A 21,681-nucleotide genomic window follows, 5' to 3' on the forward strand; every position below is an offset into this window, starting at 1 on the left:
ATGTAAATAAATACATCTTTTGATAAACTTTGCTGCCTCTCAGCGGAGATAGGGAGGGAGGAAGATGCCTCACTCTGTTGAAGAACACATGTCGTGATAGGAAGTACGATGATGAAATACTCTGTTGAAATTCTTTTTTTGTCAAGAATTAAATTCATTGCCGACTATTTTTACCATTGATTTTTGTCGACACCATCGACATAACCGTTGCACCCTAACTATGGATATCATAGTAATAGATAAAATATGATACATACAGGACTGTCTCAGAAAATTAGAATATTGTGATTTTCTGTAATGCAATTACAAAAACAAAAAAATACATACAAATACAAAAATACATACAAAAAAAATACATTCTGGATTCATTACAAATCAACTGAAATATTGCAAGCCTTTTATTATTTTAATATTGCTGATCATGGCTTACAGCTTAAGAAAACTCAAATATCCTATCTCAAAAAATTTGAATATTCTGGGAATCTTAATCTTAAACTGTATACCATAATCATCAATATTAAAATAATAAAAGGCTTGCAATATTTCAGTTGATTTGTAAAGAATCCAGAATGTATGACATTTTTGTTTTTTCAATTGCATTACAGAAAATAAAGAACTTTATCACAATATTCAAATTTTCTGAGACAGTCCTGTATGTAAAGACTGGTGCTCCAGTAAGGTGGGTCCATCGGGCTGCAGCTTGCAGTACTAACTTGAAGAAGCGCGGCTCGTGTTTGACGTCGTTCTCATCGTTCCACTTCCTCCTGGCTCTCTGCGCGTCCTCAATGCGCTGCTTCTCCGAAGACGCCATCTCCACGTTCCCTTCCTCCAGATACCTGTGTTCCCCGGTGGAACAGCGCGTACAATAAATTAAAAGGTCAAAGAAACAACAGTTATGACATTCAGCTTAGACAATATGACTGGCTTCGGTAAAGATGTATCTCCCCTGTGAGAAAATCAGCAACACATTTCCCCCGGCTGTGGTGAGTCTGTACCTTTGATCGGGCCTAAATCGTGCATCTGTACGCGGCAGGACGTCTTTCAACTCGGGACAAAGTTCGTTCAGCTCAATGGCAAACCTGGTGAAGCCGTAGTACAGCTCATAGTCCGTAGGCATGGAGCCTGTCAGGGAAAGGCAACAAAACCCCCTTTTGCTTTAAAACTGGAGCTCTTCCTAAATGAAATCCAGCTGGGAGGCTGCGTGAGGAGCCGATTCATACCTGGCCTCCAGATGCATTTGGCCGACGGTGGGACGCCACAGTAGAGGCCCTCGTGCCATTTCCCAAAAAGCCTGTGGATGACTTTTCCCTCTTGATCCATCACAAACCCCTGGACTTCATTCACATTGGAGCTCCAGTAGTTTCCCTAAAACACGCAAAACACATCAGTTCTTGCATTTTTAATTCATGCGACTTCTGCAGAGATAACATCGGAGATAAAAAAAAAAACAACAAAAAGGAGGATTTTACCTTAACAAAGGTGAGTTTGCAGAGGCAAGCGCTGCTCTTCGTGTTTCTGATGGTAATCTCTCCGTAATGTTCGATCCACCGCCGTCCGCTGAGGATGTTGTGCACGCAGGTGGTGACTTTATTCCACTCATAGTGATCTCCGAACCTGGAAAGCACAAGGACAGCTGATGGGCCGGACCGAGACGAGTCCTTCAACGCGACCTTGCAAGGTCCCAGAGCAGCTCTGAATGCAGCCTGAGGGATCGGATCTGATCAGTCCATCTAATCTGAACGTACGTCCACCTGTAACTGTTGTCCAGTTGCGATCCAGTCACTAGGGACACGTCATCGCGGCTTCTGAACAGATGCAGGTTTCCTTTCTAATTGATTGTGCGCTGTAAATATTTGCTTTTCCACAAACTCCCAAAAAAAAAAAGATATTTTGTGGTCTGGAATTTGATTTGATTTGATATCTTCTATTCCAAACATATGCACAAAAAAATTAAATAAAATATATAAAACAGCAGAACAATAAATCAATAACATAAAAAAGAACAATAATCACTAAATAATAAATCTACCATCGTAAACAAAGTAGACGAGAATTCATGAATATAATAGCAATTGTGTTATGCTCGAAAAAGCAGTAGGAAGAAGTAAAAAATGTATGAACTCCTACCCTTTGAAATCAATACTATTTTTTTAAGTTAGACCCTCATTATTAAATATAAAAGAAAAGAAAAAACTGGACATAGTTAAAAGTTGCACAAATTAATAATAGGAATTTTATTAATATAAATTGTGGTATACCCGAGTATTAATCACCTGAGTTATTTACCCTGAGTCCCTGTATTCATTTATACCTAAAAGCAGACATTATTTACGATGTGAATTTATATTCACCCGTGTACAATCTTATTCATTACAAACAATCTTACTCAGAGATATTTCTACACACATTAAAGCAAACATATACACATGTACTTGTTTCTGTTCTTATATGTATAGATACACACGTTTCCACATACATATATACACATATATACACTCACAAGTACCAGTCTCCACCAACCCTAGCCCAGCACCCCCCCCTGACCAAACAAGAACTCCATATATGTAAATCCTCTGCACTTTTGGAGCTCAATTTTTAGGTTCTGACCCTTTTTTACTCACACTCATACTTATATAAACACTTTACCATCTGACTCACGGCTGCCTGGAGAGGTACCTGCATCACATACAGTATATTTGGAATCTAAATTAGACTCCAACAGTATACAAACCTGCTGTAAAGAGACGTGATGCATAACGCAAACATTTAGATGCTTATGTAAATTGTATAATTAATTAATTTATTGTTTAATTATCTTTAACTGCAGACCCTGGTTGGAGTGACGTGTTTACTCCTCAGCTGGTAATTACATTAATCACAGCAACATTCGCCCGCTGAGATGATAAAGACCAGGAAACCAGGGAGGAACCTACCTGGGAATCGTCAGATTCACGGATCCGATTGGTAAAATCTCCATGGATTTCCCCCAGAATTTGTTTTTCCATCTCACGTCTGAAAATTGAAAAATGATAAAAACCAACAAAAACAAACATCAGACATTGTCTCAATTATTTAAGTCCTGCCGGCTCACGTCCACGAGGCTGGAGCTCACTAATTAGAGCGCGAACCTACCTTGCCAGAAGGTGAAGTTCTTTGACTCGCAGTGGCAGGCGGAGATGGGAGGGTGGTGGCTCACCTTTGGGAAGGAGATCACATGTAACGGTGGCAGCTGCTTTTCAACTTACACGTATACAGAACCTGCTTTTTATGACTGGGTGGCTGTGAAAATTCACCTTTTCTTTGTTTGAGGAGGTGTTTTTTTTTCAAATGCAAACTATCAATCTTGATCTGTGCTCTCATGTAACTTTTAAAAAGGAGGGATTGTTATCTTGGTAAACACTCCTGAGAAATCATACTTGTGTGATCTTTAAACATACGGTGTAGATTCAGAGATTTTTTCATTTTTTTTGCAATTTTAATGCTCATTTCTAGGTGTGACCTTAAGATGAGTGAGTGTTTCCCACAATATTTTTCAGTGTAGAATGATGAAATCGTAATTTATTTGCTAATTTCCGTCTAAACATCCAAAGTAATGAGCATCAAAAGCTGCTTCTGTAATGGAACATTTTGGTATAACACTGTCTGTTGCCTGTTTTCAAGTGAACATTCCTTGCCAAGGTCACGCACTTTGACACAGTACAGTTGTCAGGGTGATGGGTGATGTTTTGTCTAGTTTCCCAGCTTCCCAACTATAAGATAACTTTTCTTTAAGCACGTTCAGCTCACTCAGGACTGACGGTTCATGTGACCGGTTGGACTGTGTGGCTTCATTCAATTGAATGTTTTTCCTCTTTTCATTAAATCTTCAGAAAGACAGCTGAGGTGTCCTGACATTCTTTTTGAACAACAATTTTTGCCACCACACTTCTCCAAGATAACTGAAGATGTCTTTCCTCCTTAGCACTATGTTAGACTTGTTTACCGATGACCATTTTTCAAATGCAAACTGTAAATCTTGATCTGAGCTCTCATGTAACTTTTAAAAAGGAGAAATGTTATCTTGGTAAACACTCCTGAGAAATCATACTTGCGTAATCTTTAAACATACTGTGTAGGGTTTTGGAGATTTTTCCTTTTTTTTATTTGCAATTTTAATGCTCATTTCAAGGTGTGACCTTAAGATGAGTGAGCGTTTTCTACTTGTGAACAATATTCCTCATTGTAGAATGATGAAATACTCATTTGTTTGCTAATTTCCCTCTACACATCCAAAGTAATGAGCATCAAAAGCTGCTTCTCCAAGATAACTGAAGATGTCTTTCCTACTTGGCACTATGGTAGAGTTGTTTACCGACGAGCGTTTAATCAATTAATCAAGATCCTCTGCTCTTGATTTATTGTCTTAATTCCTGTTCTTTACATGCAGCGCTTGTGCGTGCTGGTTTTCATTAAATATGTATAAGACAAATATATAATATGTTAAGTGTTGTTTGTAATCATCTGCTATTTTCCATACAGTTGCATCGTGTCTGCAGTGTTTATCTGCCGGGCGTCTTTGCGGGCACTAACCTGCTCTGAGAAGAAACAGAAGCCCTTGTCTTCTCGGATACATTCGTACGTCTCTCCGAGTAGCGGGTTGAATGGCTTGCTTCCTGCTCTGTAGTAAGTGGACGAGTAGCCCGAGATGGCGAAAGCAGCGACGAGGACCTGCGACAGATTCAAAAACAAAATCGCCCAGCTCATTACAACAGTCGTTTTCCTCAAATAAAAACATCAGCACTAATTGAACTCCTTCAGAGGGACAGAAGATTGTCAGAATAGCCGGTTGGCTTCATTGCAAACACGCCAGAGGCGCACCTTCCAGTCAGAGACTGTTTATGCATGTGAGTGGAAATATGAGCAGACACTAGAGGACAACAGTGAAGTTGTGCGGGATCTGACTGAAGTATGTTCGGTTACAAATCGCCTCGAGTCGCATGTTCCACACGAAAGCAGCAGTGAAGCGATCAGACATTAGTTTTGACGTCGTGGCTGCATGTGTCAGCTTCTTTACCATGCGCTCAAAGGGATCCTCCGTCTCAGCAGCCTTGTCCAGCAGCTCGCTGTACTCCAGCTCCTCGCACATGCGCTGCAGCGTGTTGAGCGGCTCGTTGAGCTCCACGGGCATGGACACTTTGGACAGGTCCTTGCCGATGTTGTTCCTCAAGATGTTCCAGAGATTGATGTTGCTCGTGTCGGGACAGGGCGCCGGCAGGCCCGTGCGCCGCCCGTTGCGGAACGCGCTGCCTGCGAAGTCTCCGTTGGCCACTGCGAAACCCGCCACATGATTACTACATTCATCTGGTGCAATGTCAGAAGTGATGGTGGCTGTTATTGCTTCAAATTGACCCTGCCTACGATTAAAAACGCTTAAAATTCAATGCTACACAATGCAATAATCGTGGGAGCAGATTCAAGTCAACAAACCAATTTTCCTCACATAAAAAACGGCATCAACAGGGAAGTTTATTACCTGACAGATTTAATGAATTTACAAAAAGTTGATTCAATTTCAGTTATTTCTCATAAGTATCAGAAAAACAGATGAAACAAGACATAAAAAAACAATGTTTTTTATAGTATATGTTCTATGGCTTAGTTTATTGTTATCTAGTTATTTTTTATTATTTTAACTACTTATTTTTCAATTATTTTAATATGGACTTATTCTTTTATATTAACTTTTTTTTTTAAATTTAATTTAGTTTTTAGGTTTATTTTAATGTGGTTTTTACTTTTCCATATGTTAACTCCAGTTCTTTTTCCTCGTGGGGATCTTCCATACCGGGGACTCTGCCTACTTGGCCCGTGGGGTCGTTGCCGTGGAGACCGCCCTGTTCGGGGTCACTGGGGAGTCCCATGGTTACCCCGTGGTGATGCCCTGATTGGTCTTTGTGGGGATGGATCCCCAAGATATCGTTTCTCACCTCAGCGTCAAGCCAGGTATTTATTTATATATGATGTTTTATTTTTATTCTATGTGGTGGGGTGGGTGGGTGTGTGGGTTTTAAAGAGAGAATATGTGTGAAAATGACCAGATGTACGGTTTTAACCATGAGTTTGTCTATGTTAAATGTAGATTTTATTATGTAAAGCACTTTGCGTGTATGAAAAGTGCCACTGTATATAAATAAAGTTTGATTTGATTTGATTTGAGTTTATATAATCTCCTCCAGTTGGCTTGGTTGTCTCTTTTAATAAATGGATATGTCACCTATCTAGTGCAGAGTTTGGGGGGCTAACGTCACTAAATGAAGTGAACAGAAGAGGCTAAATTATTCCCACTTTTCAAGCCATCTGTTATCTGTTGCTTCAATCCGCTTGAAATATTATCCCACAGTAATCCCACATTTTCTTGAGCCTCTCTTGCCGCTGCAAGAACACTGAGTACTTTCAGGGGACACCACTTCCTGTGCGGTATTCAGCAGGAAAGCAAGAGGGGGGATCCCATCCCTCCATCCCTCCGTCCCTCCGTCCCTCCGTCCCTCCATCCCTCGACAGCTTTCACAAAGCCAGGGAGAAGCCCTTGGAACGGAGCAACACTGCAAAGTCAAATGCCTCTGCGGCGCTGATGAATGAGTAAGCCGGGTCAAGCATGTCTGTGAGTGGGTGTGACATTGAACGGGAAACATGTTTGAAGCGCTTCGTGCAGTCCATCAGTAGATGAGTTTCTGCTCTTTTGTAACAGAGGCTACGGGGAACATTAATTACAGCTCTTTTCAGCATCTGACTACCGGTGTTTTTGTTTTTGCTCCCACTGTTTTTCTTTGTGCATCATCCAACTGGCCCCGACTGAGTTCTGATATTTTTTATTAATTTATTTAAGATCTCCCTTCGGAGTGAGTACAGATACAATTTAAATTCTCCATTAAACTCATCTGGATCTGCAGAAAACGTACACAGAGCTGCTCACCCTCATCCTCATATTGTTGATCTCCTTCTGACATATTTCATAATCACTGAGGCACCAACGCTATTTCCTCAGATCCCCATTTTTATCACACCATTTCTTTTAAATTTACATTAACCGAAGGAGAAGAGGATTAACTGTAGCAGGAGTCTATCAGCGATTTCTGTAAACGAATTTAAAGAACCAATCCCACTCGTGATTTCTCCGGCGCCATGAGCCATTACAGCAGAGGAGCAGCCACCTGCACTTTACTCCCACACACGCTGACTATTTTGTTGCGTGTTATAGTCTCAATTTGTAAAATACTCTCACAGGAAGGTATAAAATATTTAGATATTTAGATATATAGAATTTAAGGTAGATGAGCTCATAACCCTGAAACAGCGCTGCCGAAAATGACCAAAGATCTCCTGATGGCTTTATGGTCCCAACATTGTTTTACAGAGGTTTTAATTTGTTATTGCCTTTAAGTAAAGCACCTCAGATTGGGTTAATTAAATATTTATCTTCACAGTCCTCTTTAAACAAAAATGAGTCGTGTTGCTCCACAAGGTTCTGTGCTGGGACCCGTAATTTCAAATATGCTTCCATTAATTGTGAAAGTGATTCGCGTTATATCATGGAGCAAATTTAATGCTCCCTCTGATCCTCTTTTTTATGGATATAAGCTTCTGAAACTTACTGAGTGTAACATTTTCCACAAAGCCTGTGTAATATATAATGTAGTTTTTAGACTCAATGACAGACTCTGTCATCTCATGCCCATTTATGCTCTTACTCATGAACACACCACAAGGGGAAAACAACTTTTAAAGGGAAAGAAAAGGAAACTGAAATGTACAAGTTTCAGTGTAACCTGCAAAGGTCCAAAAATTTGGAATGAGCTTGGTAGTGCTATAAAAGAGTCTGGATCTCTCTCAATTTAAAAAAAAAGACTAAAACACAAATTCTTATTAAATTATGTCTCTTGTTAAATGTTTTATGTACCAATACCTAATGTATTATTTTATAAGAATATACCGTATTGGCCCGAATATAAGACTGTGTTTATTGCATTGAAATAAGACTGAAAAAGTGGGGTCGTCTTACATTCGGGGTCTAGACATTATACACATTCACAACGCTAGATGGCGCCAGATATCTTTAAAGCAAACTTAACTCCCCAGGCCAAAGCCAACCCCTGTCACGAAGAAAAAAAATAAAAATAGTGTTTGCACGAAGAAGAAAAATAAAAAATAACCGTAAGAAAGAAAAGAGAAGAAAATAAGAGAAGAGAAAAGTAGCGACAATCTGGAGAAAAGTGCGTGGAAGATCGGCAGGTGAACCGGCAGCTGAGGAGAAGTTATGATGCAAACTTCAACAAAGATGATGATTTGAACGAGGCAAAATAGCATGCTTTTTCTCTCGGATATATTGTTATAATCATTTGTTTCAGATGTACTGTAATTATTTTCTGTATAAAAATTGAATTTGGTGTTCAAAAAGTCTTTTTTTTAACTTGAGTCTTGAAAAAGAGGGGGTCGTCTTATAATCAGGGTCGTCTTATATTCGGGCCAATTCGGTATTTGTATCTAGGAAATCTGAGGAGGTCTCAGGGTTTTTTTTTTTTTTTTCTTATTTAGGTTATAAGGTTATTATACTGTTGTTCTGCTGTGTGACTGGGCCCCTATTCATAAGCTACAGTAGCTTCTGGGAGTCCCATTTTACAAACCTCGATTGATTATTATCTGTATTTGTGTTTTTTAATTATTTGTAAATAAACTCTGAACTAAACTAAACTAAACTAAACTAATTTAGATCAGGGATAGGCAACCCTGGTCCTACAGAGCCGCAGTCCTGCATGTTTTACATTTCTCCTTTGCCTCACTACACCTGATTCTAATTAACAGTCATCATCATCTTCTCATCCAGGTCTGCACAAGTCTGTTAATGACACAGTCATTTGTATCAGGGTGCTATGAAGCAGAGAAACATCTCAAACATGCAGGACTGCAGCTCTCTAGGACCAGGGTTGCTTACCCCTGGTTTAGATAATATATTGACATAAAATCTTGTTTTAGATTCAGGCAAGAGTTTTCTTCTTTAAACTTGAAAGCGTCACCAACTTGGAACCTTAAGAGATACTGTTGATGTACAAAATGTCCCTTTTTTCTAAAACAGGTTTCTAGGACTGCCTTCTTTCACCTACATAATGTTGCTAAAATTAGAAGCATTCTGCTCCAGGAAGATGCAGGAAACGTGTCCATGCATTTGTCGCTTTAAGATTAGACTACTGCAACACCGTATTACCAAGATGTCACAAAAAATAAAGCAGCAGTAGAATTAGGATGTGTGATTGTGTATCTCCAGTTTTGTTCATTTGCGTTTTGTTCAAGTGTTCAAGTGTTTTGTTCAAGTGTAAAGTGTAAAGTCATTTTTCTAACTTGATCCAACCATCACTGTCCCTTAAAGGCTTTATAGTGTCATGCTAATGAAAAGGGCGTTTTGCTGTCAGAATGTGGGGTTACTCGTGGTTTCCAGAGTTTCCAATGCTTCCGTTATCACACTTCTCTCATATGGAACCAGAGTTACACCGTTTTTTCTTTTCATTAAAGAAAAAGACTTTAAAGACTTCACTTTTTTGACTAAGCTTATAATCATAGCTGGCCGGGATTATCTGGGTCATCCATTTAATCAGGCTGCACATTTCCCCTACAAGACAATTCAAAGTGCTTCACATGAAAGCAACAAAAAAGTGCATTAAAAAGGAAAAGAGTTTAAAAGCAGACGGAAGTTAAAAAGAATAAAACAGATGAAATGCAAGAAATAAAAGTAACACTTCAATTACACGGCTAAAGCAGTGTGCTGAGTTCAACTTAACTGGATTTAAGTTGACTATATTAGACTGAATTTAACTGGACTGAATTGTAAATGGTTTACTTTGACTGTAAAGTTTCATTATGAGACTAAAATAGGAAAAAGTTTACTAGAATGTGAAGCATGAAGTGATGTAGATTTGAGCTTACTTTGTCGAGAGACATTATCAGTCACACTGGCGTTGTCCTCGGAAATGTTATCGCTCACATCACTGACGTATGACTCATCATCCGAGCCCTGCGAAGGGTACGGAAAGAGAAAGGAGTGAATCAATGCAGAGGAGTACGTCACAAAGCGATCGGAGCAGACGGGCCGACTTAGCCTATCACGCGCAATCACACAGTCGTTGCAGTTTGCCGGTGGGTAACAAACTGCTGCACTCGGCAGCTATCCGGCCCACTGCAGAAACGGTGACACGAAACACTGCAGCATTTTCATACTTCACACACTGAAATGAGGTCTCTGATGCCGTTAGATAAAAGCCAGCATTCTGGAGTCACTTAAAAATAAACCAGACAGCAGACGTCTGCTGCTGGTGAAGGTTTCGCCGGCAGCAGGATAGAAAAGCTGAACAGGTCTGGCATCAGAGCCGCGGGGCGGATAGCTGGCGAGTTTTTTTCCTGGAGAATAATCCTTCACCAGGCTCTAACACGAGATATTTGGAGAAAAGATGTTCATGTTAACGCAGTTAAGGCAGAACCGGTTGTTACAAAAGAGCTGGAAGCCAAAGATGAGGGGGGGAAAAAAGGCAAATGTTATGATTCTGAGACACGACGGTGGAGATTAGGCATCGGAGCGGATTCAAAAGGAGCCTTCTCCTGTGTGTTTCTGTGCTTCTCACGGTGCCCCCGTTAGCTGCTGACTAACTCCTACTCCACACACAAACATCACAAAACACTTTTCTCTGTCCTTCCAGCAGGAACATTCATTCAAAGCCCCCTCGCTTCACTCCCACTGCAACTCCTCGCAGTCCCTTTAAGCCTCGGCTGCCCCCCCTCGTTATACCTCATTCTCTGACGAGCTGGCTGACAGAAGCACTTCCTGCGCATCAAAGAACTCAGAGACGGACTCTGACATGGAGAGTCGGCTTTCATTAGAGGCCTGCTGAGTCAGAGGGATCCCCATCTGTTCGCCGGCCTGCAGGCAAACACAAGCAAACACAGCGTTTGTTCACGCCGTCTCAAAACGACGACGGCTCTGAGGACCGAGCTTGACCTAAACAAACAGAAAGCAGTGAGAACAACACACGCATCAGAAGCATGCATCCTTGCCAAAGGGCAAGCGCTCATCCTTTTCTGATTAGTCTTATTTTTTTCTTCTATTAACCTTCATGTCAGAATCTGCATGGAGTAATGACCCTTTTGAGCTCACCTGCTTAAGGTGCACTTAAGATGCCATCAATCATTTAAGACAGAAATCAATAATGCAGTTGACAAATGTGGGAAGCAAGCACTACAAGTACCGTCCCTGTATAGGAAGATGTAGTTTTTATAGCAGCGTGAGAAATTAGACTTGTGACTGACTGCAGCGACCCACCTCATCAGGCGTGGCGATGATGTTCACACTGACAACTTGGTCAGTCAGGACCGACTCGGAGTGGATGCGGTTGAGCCGAGTTCGAAGTTCTGCGTTTTGGGACAGGGCCTGAACATCAAAAACGGAAGGATAAAACTGACGACTCTTAAATACCCTTATCCCATTACCCTTAGAAGCCTGTTTATTGATTAAATTAATAAGGATGCTATTCCACGCGCCAAAAAATGTGTGTTTGTGTCGTATGTCGATTAGGGATGAGGAAGTGAGAGCGGTTGGCCACTGGCTGAGCCAACTGTCAATAAATTATATTAGCAATACATTTAATGCTTTATATAAACTCTCCCGTCAAAAAAAATTCACGCCCCTCTGTGTTGTCATGGATGTGAAATCAAACGTTGAACCAGGCTGTAAATATGTTTATTTCTGCTCTAAAGTTGGAGCATTTTAACATGGGAGTCCATGGCGATCGACTCGCTTTTGCAGCCAGCCTCTAGTGGCCAGTCGACGAACTGCAAGGGAACTTCGTTCCCCATGAGCAGAGGTGTCAAAAGTATTTACATTCATTACTCAGGTAGAAGTATAGATACTAGAGTTTAAAAATACTCCTGTAGAAGTTGAAGTATCAACTCAAGTTTTTTACTCAAGTAAAAGTATAAAAGTACTGGTTTCAAAACTACTTAAAGTATAAAAGTAAAAGTAATGTAAGGGGGGAAAAAAGCCATTAAGGACAAAAGCCATTGAAAATAAATGCATCTTAGTATAATGCAAATATATTAAAGAACCGTATATGTGTACTATTGAGCATTAACATGTGTTTCAGAGAGCAGAAGATATGATGACTAGTTGCCTATAAGTATTGTAATGGTGCAAAAAGTCAAAGTTCAGAGGCATGTTATCATTTATCCTAACCTTTATTGGAATGTACATCCAAGTTTAGTTGCAGGAATCTGAGGGAACGGATGTAAGAATAAAACTGGACAAGAACATCTGAAACAACCACAACCAAATTCACTCTATCCGGATGGAGCAATTTAACTGGATAGTTTTTTTATAAAGGCCGAAATGAAATAGAGTAACAAGGCTTTTTTTTTAAATGCAATGAGTAAAAAGTACAGATAATTGCGTGAAAATGTAAGGAGTAAAAGTAAAAAGTAATCTGAAAAATAATTACTCCAGTGAAGTATAGATAACCAAAATTTCTACTTAAGTAAGGTAACAAAGTATTTGTACTTCGTTACTTGACACCTCTGCCCATGAGCCTCAATGCGGATGTAAGATGGTTGATACGCTTGTATCTCCCGACTTAGCGTGCTAAATAACGAGCTTTGGTCCGTCCTGTCTTGCAGTATCAGTTCTTGCCATGCGTGGCAGTAGTGAGCAACATAGCGGCCTCAGTACAACATGGATAGGTAAATGGAAACAGCAAGTATGGATGAAGCTCTCAGGAAGAGAGTTTTGCCCCAACACAACCTACTGGTATGGGGAAAAAGTCGTTAGGAAGCAAAAGAAAAAAAAAGAAAATATCGTGAGTGCTTTCCCCCGTTGGCGAGACAGCTCATGGACAGCAGACAAAGGAAGTTTGATGCAGATTTTTTAACTTTTCTTTAAGATTGGTCCTTGCTGAATTTTTGTTTCGCTGAACATTTTTAATGGTGGATTTCATTATGTCACTGATCTCGACTGTGTCCGGTAGATTGACGCGGTGCTGATTTGACTCATTTCAGAATTGCAAGAAGAAAAAAAAAAAAAACATATTTAAGAAAGACGGCTCGGAAACTGAGATGGTTTTAGAAAAGAAATGTGTAACTGGGGAAAAAGAGATTCTGATTTCTTGGTTACAGATTCTGTGTTTTTATGCTATTGTGCGTTTTTAAATGCGAATTAAGTGCAAATTTAAATTTTGGCTTGACATCACATATTGCTCCTCTAAATATGAAAAGGAGACACATTTGAATTACGGAAAGCAATTCGACGTTGACCAAAATAAGCCATCGCAGGTGATTATTTCATAAAACCAAGGTGTTGTATGAGTATTTGTATCAACACATAAAACACTGTAAAGCACTTAATAGAAATTTAGATAAGATTAAAAGGTCAAAAGACTGTAAAAGTGCATAAGATAAGTTACGGAAACTTGGCAAAAACCAGTGACAGTTTCAAGCAGTTTCAGGGAAAAATAAAAACATATATGAACCACACCAAGGGGAAAGTTAAATACATATTTAGTAATGTATTTTACACCAAATATGAAACATTCAAACCTTTGAACATGTATTCTTCAGTAATAACCTGAAGGAATTAAAATAGATGACATTAGCAGCTGTCGCTATAGCAACCACAGCCCCCCTATTATCCACCTCCCACAGAGCTTTGCGGTGAAACCTGACCTCCAGCTTGCGACGGCCGTGTCACACGAACATCCAATTAAGAACAAAACGGAGATAAAGCTGCTATTGAAACATTTCACTGAAATTATGTCAACAGTTAGAAGAGGAACGATCCAATTAAATCACTGGCGTAGAGAGACAGCCTTAAGGAGCGCCGTCGACGAGCTCCGCTGCCTCACCGGCTAATGTGGGGAAAGATGATTTGCCTTTTATGAGTAATAAGGCTCTTTTCTCATCTTACAGCCTGTCACACAAGCAAAACGCATGGTAAGGAAACTAAAAAAAAAGGTATTTAGTTTGTTTGTTGGTCAACTTAGAGCAATAATTTCCCCTGAATGAGACAACAACATAATAAGCATTTAAGGAGTGAAAGCGGTCACACAGCAGGAAGGACGGGGTATCATGGGCAACGTGTGAAGGCGCTCGTTACCTGCGACAGAGACTTCCTGAGAGAGCTGATCTGGGTGGACTGGTCCGACTGCTCCTGCTCAGACAGAAGCTGTCGGATCTTTTCTTTCTCTATGGCCACAGTGTTGAAGGCCGACTTTAGCAGCGAGTGCACTGCAGAGAGACCAGACACAAGCACAATCTATTACTTTCACTCCCCACGTGAAGGCAAAGGCAAATTTATTATTTATAAAGCACATTTCACACAACGAGCATTGACTCAATGTGCTCAAATACATAAACGAAATTACAGGGTTACAATAACAAACAGGTTTACTAAAGGATGTCAAGAGAAAAACAGCAATAACAACAATAATTCCATTATAACAAAAATTCTATCACTCAGCTAATCATGTAGAGTTTACTCAAACGCCTGTGCAAAAAGGTACGTTTTTAGTCTTTAGTGAAGGAAATCTTTACCCTCTAAACACCAGCTTTGTTCATCATTTTTCTCAAAATAATTCTAATAATGATAATATACATAAAAAATATATAAAATAAATATAAAAATATATGTATTTATTATAATAATAATAATAATAATAATAATAATAATAATAATAATAATAATAATAATAATAATAATAATAATAATAATAATAATAATAATACTACATGTATTTATTTATAATTTAATTATTTATAAAAATAAATTAATGTATTTAGAATAATAATAAATAAAATACATATTATTTATATGCACCTTTAACAACACTCAAGGACACCTTACAAATAAAAACCAAAGAGCAGTAAATTGAAACATTGGTAAAATGCCATCAAAATAAAAATAAAACAACCTTTAAAAAGGCCTTTGTTTTAGTTTTTTTTTTACATGTGGACTCAGATTAAACAGCTGAGTCTTCAGGGTGATATGAAGATTTGAAAATGCGGAGAGTCTGTGGTGTCGTGCCTGGAAGACCTCAACAGGGCGGCTGGGATGGACGGATAGATGGATGGATGGATGGACGGACGGACGGACGGACGGACGGACGGACGGACGGACGGACGGACGGATGGATGGATGGATGGATGGATGGATGGATGGATGGATGGACAAATGAGGTGGAGAGTAGAGGAGGGAGGCTGGGGAAGATCTGAGTGTGCAAGATGGCGTGTAAGGTAACAAAAGGTCTGAGAGGTACGGAGGAGCTAGATTATTGAGGGCTATGAAGGTGAGTAGCAGTATTTTGACATCAATTTCCCAAGATGTTCTCAGAAGCTGTTCCAAATCCACAAGAGTAAATATGAACTAAGGAACACAGGTATGTTTAAGAAGGCATGGGGAAGAACCAAAAGTAAAGAAAACTGTGTTTCTGTGAAAGGTGTCAAATTGTGGAATTGCCATGATAAGGATTTAAGAATGTGTACCTCAATTTATGTTTTTAAAAAAATGTTTAAATATAAAACGATAAACAGTTATAAAGAAATCTGTTAATTATGTTGGTATAGCCTATTATAGATTAACATGAAAATAGCACCACTATATACCCCTTTTGCATTATTGGTATTACTATTTTGATATAACATAATGCAATTACAGTTTCTCTTTGTTTTCTTTTTATATATTTATTTTCTTATTTGTGTATTATCATCCACCGGATGCCATATTGTGTGAATGATATTCATTCAGTCATTCATTCAACCAATTTCCTTGAGGTTGGGTGTGATGTGCTCTGGAGGAGATCTGGAGATGATACGAGCAGCTGTAACTTATGAAACTGACCAATGATTTTATTGCTTGTAAGACATTCATTAAATATTTTAATCAGTAATTGGTATTTTCAGGAAAAATAAATGACTTTACTGCTACTGTGTTATTATTATTATTATTTTTTTATCTACTGTATGTTTTGTTGATCTTTCTGGGAACATAAGAAGAGGAAACTGGACAAGTACAACCATCATTTAACTCGTTGCACCCTGGAGGGGGGGGGGCAGACACCATATAAGAACATAATCCTGAGACCAGGCAGAGCGTGAAGTTGAAAAAGTTAAGATGCCATATGCAGGCATGTGCGTATGTCATCTTAATAATCTTGTTTTTTCTTTCTCTGCTTCGGAAAGAGAGAGAGGGAGGAAAAGATGAGGGTAGGTGACATGAATTCAATGTATAATTTATGACATGCACTAAATCATTGCCTGGTAGGTCTCCAGAGGCCTCAGTGAGAAGTGAACAGCATAACCCGAGGTTTTAGGGCTACAGGTGAAGACTCGTGGACGCCGTGAAACCTGTGAAACCTGCAATCATCTTTTATTGGGACATTTTGTAATCAAGTCCAGAATCGGCCTTCGGAAGAAGATTTGTGGCGCTCTTGGAGCCGTTATGGGAAGCATGAAAGGATGAATAAATAAGGCCGTAGATCAGCAGCTTCAGGTCATTCTTAGAACCTCTGGGTAAAAGTACCGGGCAGAAGTTTTGAGGAGTAGCATATGATCTACGGATGATTTTGATGTGGATTCATTCATAGCTGTGTGTGTCTCTGTTGCCATGGAAACTCTGCTGTGGCGCGAGGACCGCTGCTTCACAGCAGAGGTTGTTTTGGCATTTGATGTCTTTTTCTCATGTTTTTTAGCTTTTGTTACCAAAATTACATATTCTTGGAAAACTGAGCGATATAAAAAAAAATGCTAACAAAAAAAAAACGTATCCAGAGACAGAATGACCGTCCTGTTTCCTGACTAAAGTTTTTATTGGCTGACCAATAATGACAAATTATTTCACTTATTTTTTAATTCAAATTTTTTTATAAACTAAAGCATTTAAGTCCTAAATTAACGCAAAAATAAATCAACTAAAAAAGACAGAAGGAAAGAGACTCTTAACATAAATGTATCAAACTATTTATCAAAATAACTGCTTTAATCATTGTTCTGTGACTCAGCGGTAACAAGGATTAAAGTCATTTTCTCGCACAGTGGAGGGAAATTTTTTATAATTCCCATAATCACAACTTGATTTGTAGTTTGTTGCACCACTCGTGATGATATGTGTTTAATTTCTGCGATCAGGACGAGGTAACGTTGCTGTAGCTGATCAAACGGAGCAAGAGGAATTAAATCAAATGAATCATTTGTGAACAATGTGAAGCCATCTCTGCACCAGAGAGAGCTAACAGACTCCATCTTTTTTCATTTACTTTCCTTTTATATCACTGTCACAGCAGTTTTCAGGGTCCGCCGGATGGATTATGTAAAAACTAAATTTAATTCAAAACTCCTTGCTCAAATCCCATCCTCAATGGCTTTAACATTCTTAAAAGGCCATTGTTGCTGCTCAGCTCTGTTGGCACACAGCGAGAAATCCCCCACCTTTCATTTTCACCCGGGACATTTCAGTGTGGAGGTTTCATGATTTCACCGTGCTTGTGTGGGTTTTTTTTTTCCCTCTCTGGATGCCGTGGCAACCTCCCACAGTCGACAGACAAAGTCAGACAAGTCATGCTTTTAGGCCGACTCTGCAACGCCGTACCTTTCTGGGCGAGGGTGCAGAACTCCTCCTGAAGTTTGATGTAGTCGCTGACATACTCCATGTTGTCGGCCAAGCGGGAGACCGGGGGCTCGAAGTCCACCAGCTCCGCACACAGGTTGGGGTTGGATGAGTGGAGGCGGAGAGGAGACATGCTGGCAGACGAAGGGACCTGCAGAGACATCGCGGCCATGCATGATGCGCGTTAACTTACTGAGCGACTCAGTGACATTGATACAGTGTCTGACGCCGGCAACCTGGTCCAGCAAAGCATACGGTACTTAGGATTTATAAAATACAAAAAAAAAAACATGATTCTGCATTTTTTTTTCATTCATTTCCACCTATATTCAACACACAAAAGTACTCAGGAAATGGTTTTCAGTGTCTTCAAAGAAGAACTTTATAGAAAATATTTAAGAAAATCTAGACTTCCCTGTCAAAGATGTACCCAGACATCGACCCCCTGTGTGACAGATGCAAAATTCTGCTACTTTATACCACACGTTCTGGGGTTTCCCTGAACTAGATCGGTTCTGGTCCTCTTTTTATTCAACAAAACTGTTCCTCCCTGTCCCCTTCTGGCCTTTTTGGGGGTTACTTCAGGAAACATATCTTTGACATCTTGTCAGCGCAAGGCTTTGGCATTTTCCTCCTTACTGGCCCGGCAGTTGATTTTGCTAAATTGGAAAATTGGCATCTCATCAGGAGTATCATGTCTGATCTTAAATTAGAAAATACCCGGTATACTGTCAATGGCGCTCTTCAGAACTTCCATGGGACATGGGATGGCTTTGTTGAATTTGTAAAGCGGTCGGATGGGCTGCAGTTGGAGTTGGAGTGCACTGCAGCCCTGCCCCTCCTGTCTTTGCTGTCCTTTCCTGTGTTTTTGTATTTCTGTCCCTTTGTCCCGTCTCCCCCTTTTTATTTAATTTAATTTTGTGGTACTTGTTTGTTTTAATTTTATTTCATCCTTTTTTTTTTCTTTCTTATATTTCATTTAAATGTTTTTTTATTTAGCCTATATTGTTCTGGTAAGATTTGATTCTGTATGATCTTGGCATTGTTTTTACTTTGATAATTACAGATTTATTTATTTTATTTATCTACTTTTTAAGTGTTGAAGTGAATCCCCTGTGCCCTGACATCCACTGTTGTAATACATCCAAGGAAAATTTAATGAAAAGAATTCAAAAGAAACAAAAGAAAAATCTAGAATTTCATCCAATCAGCTCACTGAAAAAAAGTTGGGAGAGAGGACTGTTTGTCATTGTGTTTCAACTCTTCTTTTTAATTACTCTTTCTAATTATTTGGGAAGTGACGATACTAAAAGTTGAAACTGTGTGTAAGATTTCAGCCACTCATTAGTCAGATTTTTCTCTTCCTGATACCGACTGTTTTCCGATCATTTCCCTCTCCTAAGTGCTCCTAAGCCCGAGCCGCCGTATCGATCACGGCCGGATATCATTTTTTCATGCCGTGCCGCTCGGTGGCTCAAAGGTCATGTGCAGCCAACAGCCTCGTCCTTTAGAGATTCCTCCAGAGGCGCTGAATCTTTTCACCACATTCATCTCCGTAGGTGCAGAAGAACCGAGGTATCGCTCTTCCAGAACATCATTACTTACTAACACTATCAACTGGTCAGTGAAGACACTAAAAGTATTTTCCTCCGTACTGCTGTGTGTTAAATAGTGGGTTGGACGCGTGAAACAAGATGCAGAATTAAAGGCAGGGAAACTAAGACTAGATCATTTTTTAAAATCCTGAATACTTTTACATTCACTGAATATCTCAACTCCTTAAACTCTAAACAGAATGGGGTCATCAAACCATAACCATAATTGCTCCAGCCACAGGGGGGAGGGTTCAGGTTAGTGCTGGTGATGTGACATCACCCACAAATCTCTGACCCTGCCGTTACATTTCTGTAGCATTTCATCAAACTTCCCAGCTTTTTGTGGAAATCAGATTTGTGTTTGCTGAAATTATTCTAAATGAAATGCCCCCAATATGTTAGCGGGTTGCTGCTTCATCTGCAGGTTGTTTGTATTCTCCCTCGGAGCAATAATCTTCTTTATAGCAAAGGTCAAAGGGCATCAAAAAATCTAGGTCATGCTGGGAATAAGTTTGAATTAACACAAGAAACTTCACAATCCTGTTTTAGATATTTGATTATTCTTATCCATGAACTTCTAAGGTAGAAACTCTACTCTGCTACTTATCTGATACACTTACTTGTTTGTTATTGGAAAGCAATATAAGTAAATAACTTGTGAAAGATAAAGGTATGTCAGCCATGTACATGTATATTCAACACAAGAATCAAGTGTCAATTAAAGTGAAGATTTAAGAACAAAAAAACAAACAGAGGAAGTAGCAAAACTGATAAACAAAGCATCTCCTCTCATTATAGGCAGTGGGAAACTAAAACCATGAACTAATGATCTTTACCACTTTAAAGGTTTTATGGAGTCACAAGTACCGATTAATCATAACTAAATGAACAGTTTTTTTTGTGACTTGAGCTTTCGCATTAAACTTTTTTATGTGCAATGTAAAAAAAAAATAAAGAAAAGTTTCAGTCTGTTTGAGATTCAATAACATGTAAAGAGGAAAACCCTACTGGCATGTGTCAGTGACAGCGTAGAGGTCTGCAGAGTTGTACCTTAAGCTGGAATTTTGCGTCTTTGCCGACACTTTTTGTTCTCCATCTTCTGTTCAAGCGCTTTTCTTTCTTTGACAATTCTACACAATTGGCCTTTGAGGTAAATATGGATCAAAAGAATATGCAAGATGTGGTTAACAAGACGAAAAAGACAAACAAATAAAAAGAAACCAAAAAAAAGAAAAGACAAACAAATATTAACAGCACACAGATTGCAGTGGAATGGCATTCTGAAAACTGGTTTGCAAACGAAAATGAAAAGTGTTTTTTAAGAGTGCATTTTACTCAAAATATAATATACAATAAGTAATAAGCAGTAAATGAACAGATCGTGACTGATTAACAAAGAAGCATGCGTTCTGTGAGTAACACCGAATCTTGTTTAAACAGCAAATGAAGGTAAATGTCAAGTTTTTAAAAGACTGAAGCTATTTTTTAAAAACTGAATCGATTATTAAATGATTTAGTCATCGTGTCCCTCCCCCAATACACCCACACAGTTCACCCAGAAGACTGGTGAACCTTCGCTGTTCCTGTATGTGCATGCACGGCTGTCCATGTGCCTTCCTTACCTGCATATCTGTGAAGTTGGGTGCCGACTGCGTCCTTTGCAGAATCTCCAGACTCTGCAGCAACCTGCTCAACTCGGTCAGGTTGGACTGGCAGCGTGCAAGATCTGAAAATAAAATAAAATTCACACCCGCGAGCTCGCAAACACGTTAGGCGCCACAACACAGCCGCCGACCCGCCTCTGAAGGGTTTATCAAAAAGGCAGGAGGCTCGATTTAATGTGAACTAGGGATGGGCGATATAGACAAAAACATTTATCACGATAATTTCTGGCATTTATCCCGATAACGATAAAATTGACGATAAAAAAAATACCAATTCAACTCCACCTTTGTAACTATAAATCTATCACCACATTCAGTCTTTGGAGCCCCCAAATCACTGCTGTAAAAGAATACTAAATGCTACTAAACTACACCAATTAAATTGAATTAAATAAAAACCAATTAAATGAGTCCACCTGTACTGCAAAACTGTAATGACTCAGATTCGCCATGTTTGTTACACAAACACGTATCAACAGGAATTTATCCTTCTTTCTTTCTTTCTTTCTTTCTTTCTTTCTTTCTTTCTTTCTTTCTTTCTTTCTTTCTTTCTTTCTTTCTTTCTTTCTTTCTTGCTCATTTCCTTCCTTCCTTCCTTCCTTCCTTCCTTCCTTCCTTCCTCCCTTCCTCCCTTCCTCCCTTCCTTCCTTCCTTCCTTCCTTCCTTCCTTCCTTCCTTCCTTCCTTCCTTCCTTCCTTCCTTCCTTCCTTCCTTCCTTCCTCAATCAGACTTTCAGACTTTCCAAATCAGCTTTACACAA

General features: G+C 39.3%; 1 protein-coding gene across 6 annotated transcripts in view; it reads right to left on the reverse strand.

Annotated features, from left to right (window-relative positions):
* osbpl6 (oxysterol binding protein-like 6) overlaps positions 1-21,681 on the reverse strand; it is a 58,260-nt gene that overhangs the window by 7,988 nt on the left and 28,591 nt on the right. For 2 of the 6 annotated variants that reach the window (XM_061723474.1, XM_061723473.1), the window contains exons 8-22: positions 20,880-20,983; positions 20,308-20,400; positions 17,645-17,813; positions 14,159-14,289; positions 11,342-11,449; positions 10,811-10,942; positions 9,955-10,042; positions 5,054-5,307; positions 4,570-4,707; positions 3,133-3,196; positions 2,934-3,012; positions 1,470-1,614; positions 1,221-1,365; positions 996-1,122; positions 714-836 (exon numbers count right to left, since the gene is read on the reverse strand). In XM_061723474.1, coding sequence (XP_061579458.1) covers positions 714-836; positions 996-1,122; positions 1,221-1,365; positions 1,470-1,614; positions 2,934-3,012; positions 3,133-3,196; positions 4,570-4,707; positions 5,054-5,307; positions 9,955-10,042; positions 10,811-10,942; positions 11,342-11,449; positions 14,159-14,289; positions 17,645-17,813; positions 20,308-20,400; positions 20,880-20,983 — 1,900 coding nt within the window. The remainder of the gene's footprint in view (positions 1-713; positions 837-995; positions 1,123-1,220; positions 1,366-1,469; positions 1,615-2,933; positions 3,013-3,132; positions 3,197-4,569; positions 4,708-5,053; positions 5,308-9,954; positions 10,043-10,810; positions 10,943-11,341; positions 11,450-14,158; positions 14,290-17,644; positions 17,814-20,307; positions 20,401-20,879; positions 20,984-21,681) is intronic. The other 4 variants (XM_061723476.1, XM_061723475.1, XM_061723478.1 and 1 more) reach the window with 2 other exon arrangements.

Source organism: Cololabis saira, chromosome 6 (assembly GCF_033807715.1).
Source record: "Cololabis saira isolate AMF1-May2022 chromosome 6, fColSai1.1, whole genome shotgun sequence".
Taxonomy (NCBI): domain Eukaryota; kingdom Metazoa; phylum Chordata; class Actinopteri; order Beloniformes; family Belonidae; genus Cololabis; species Cololabis saira.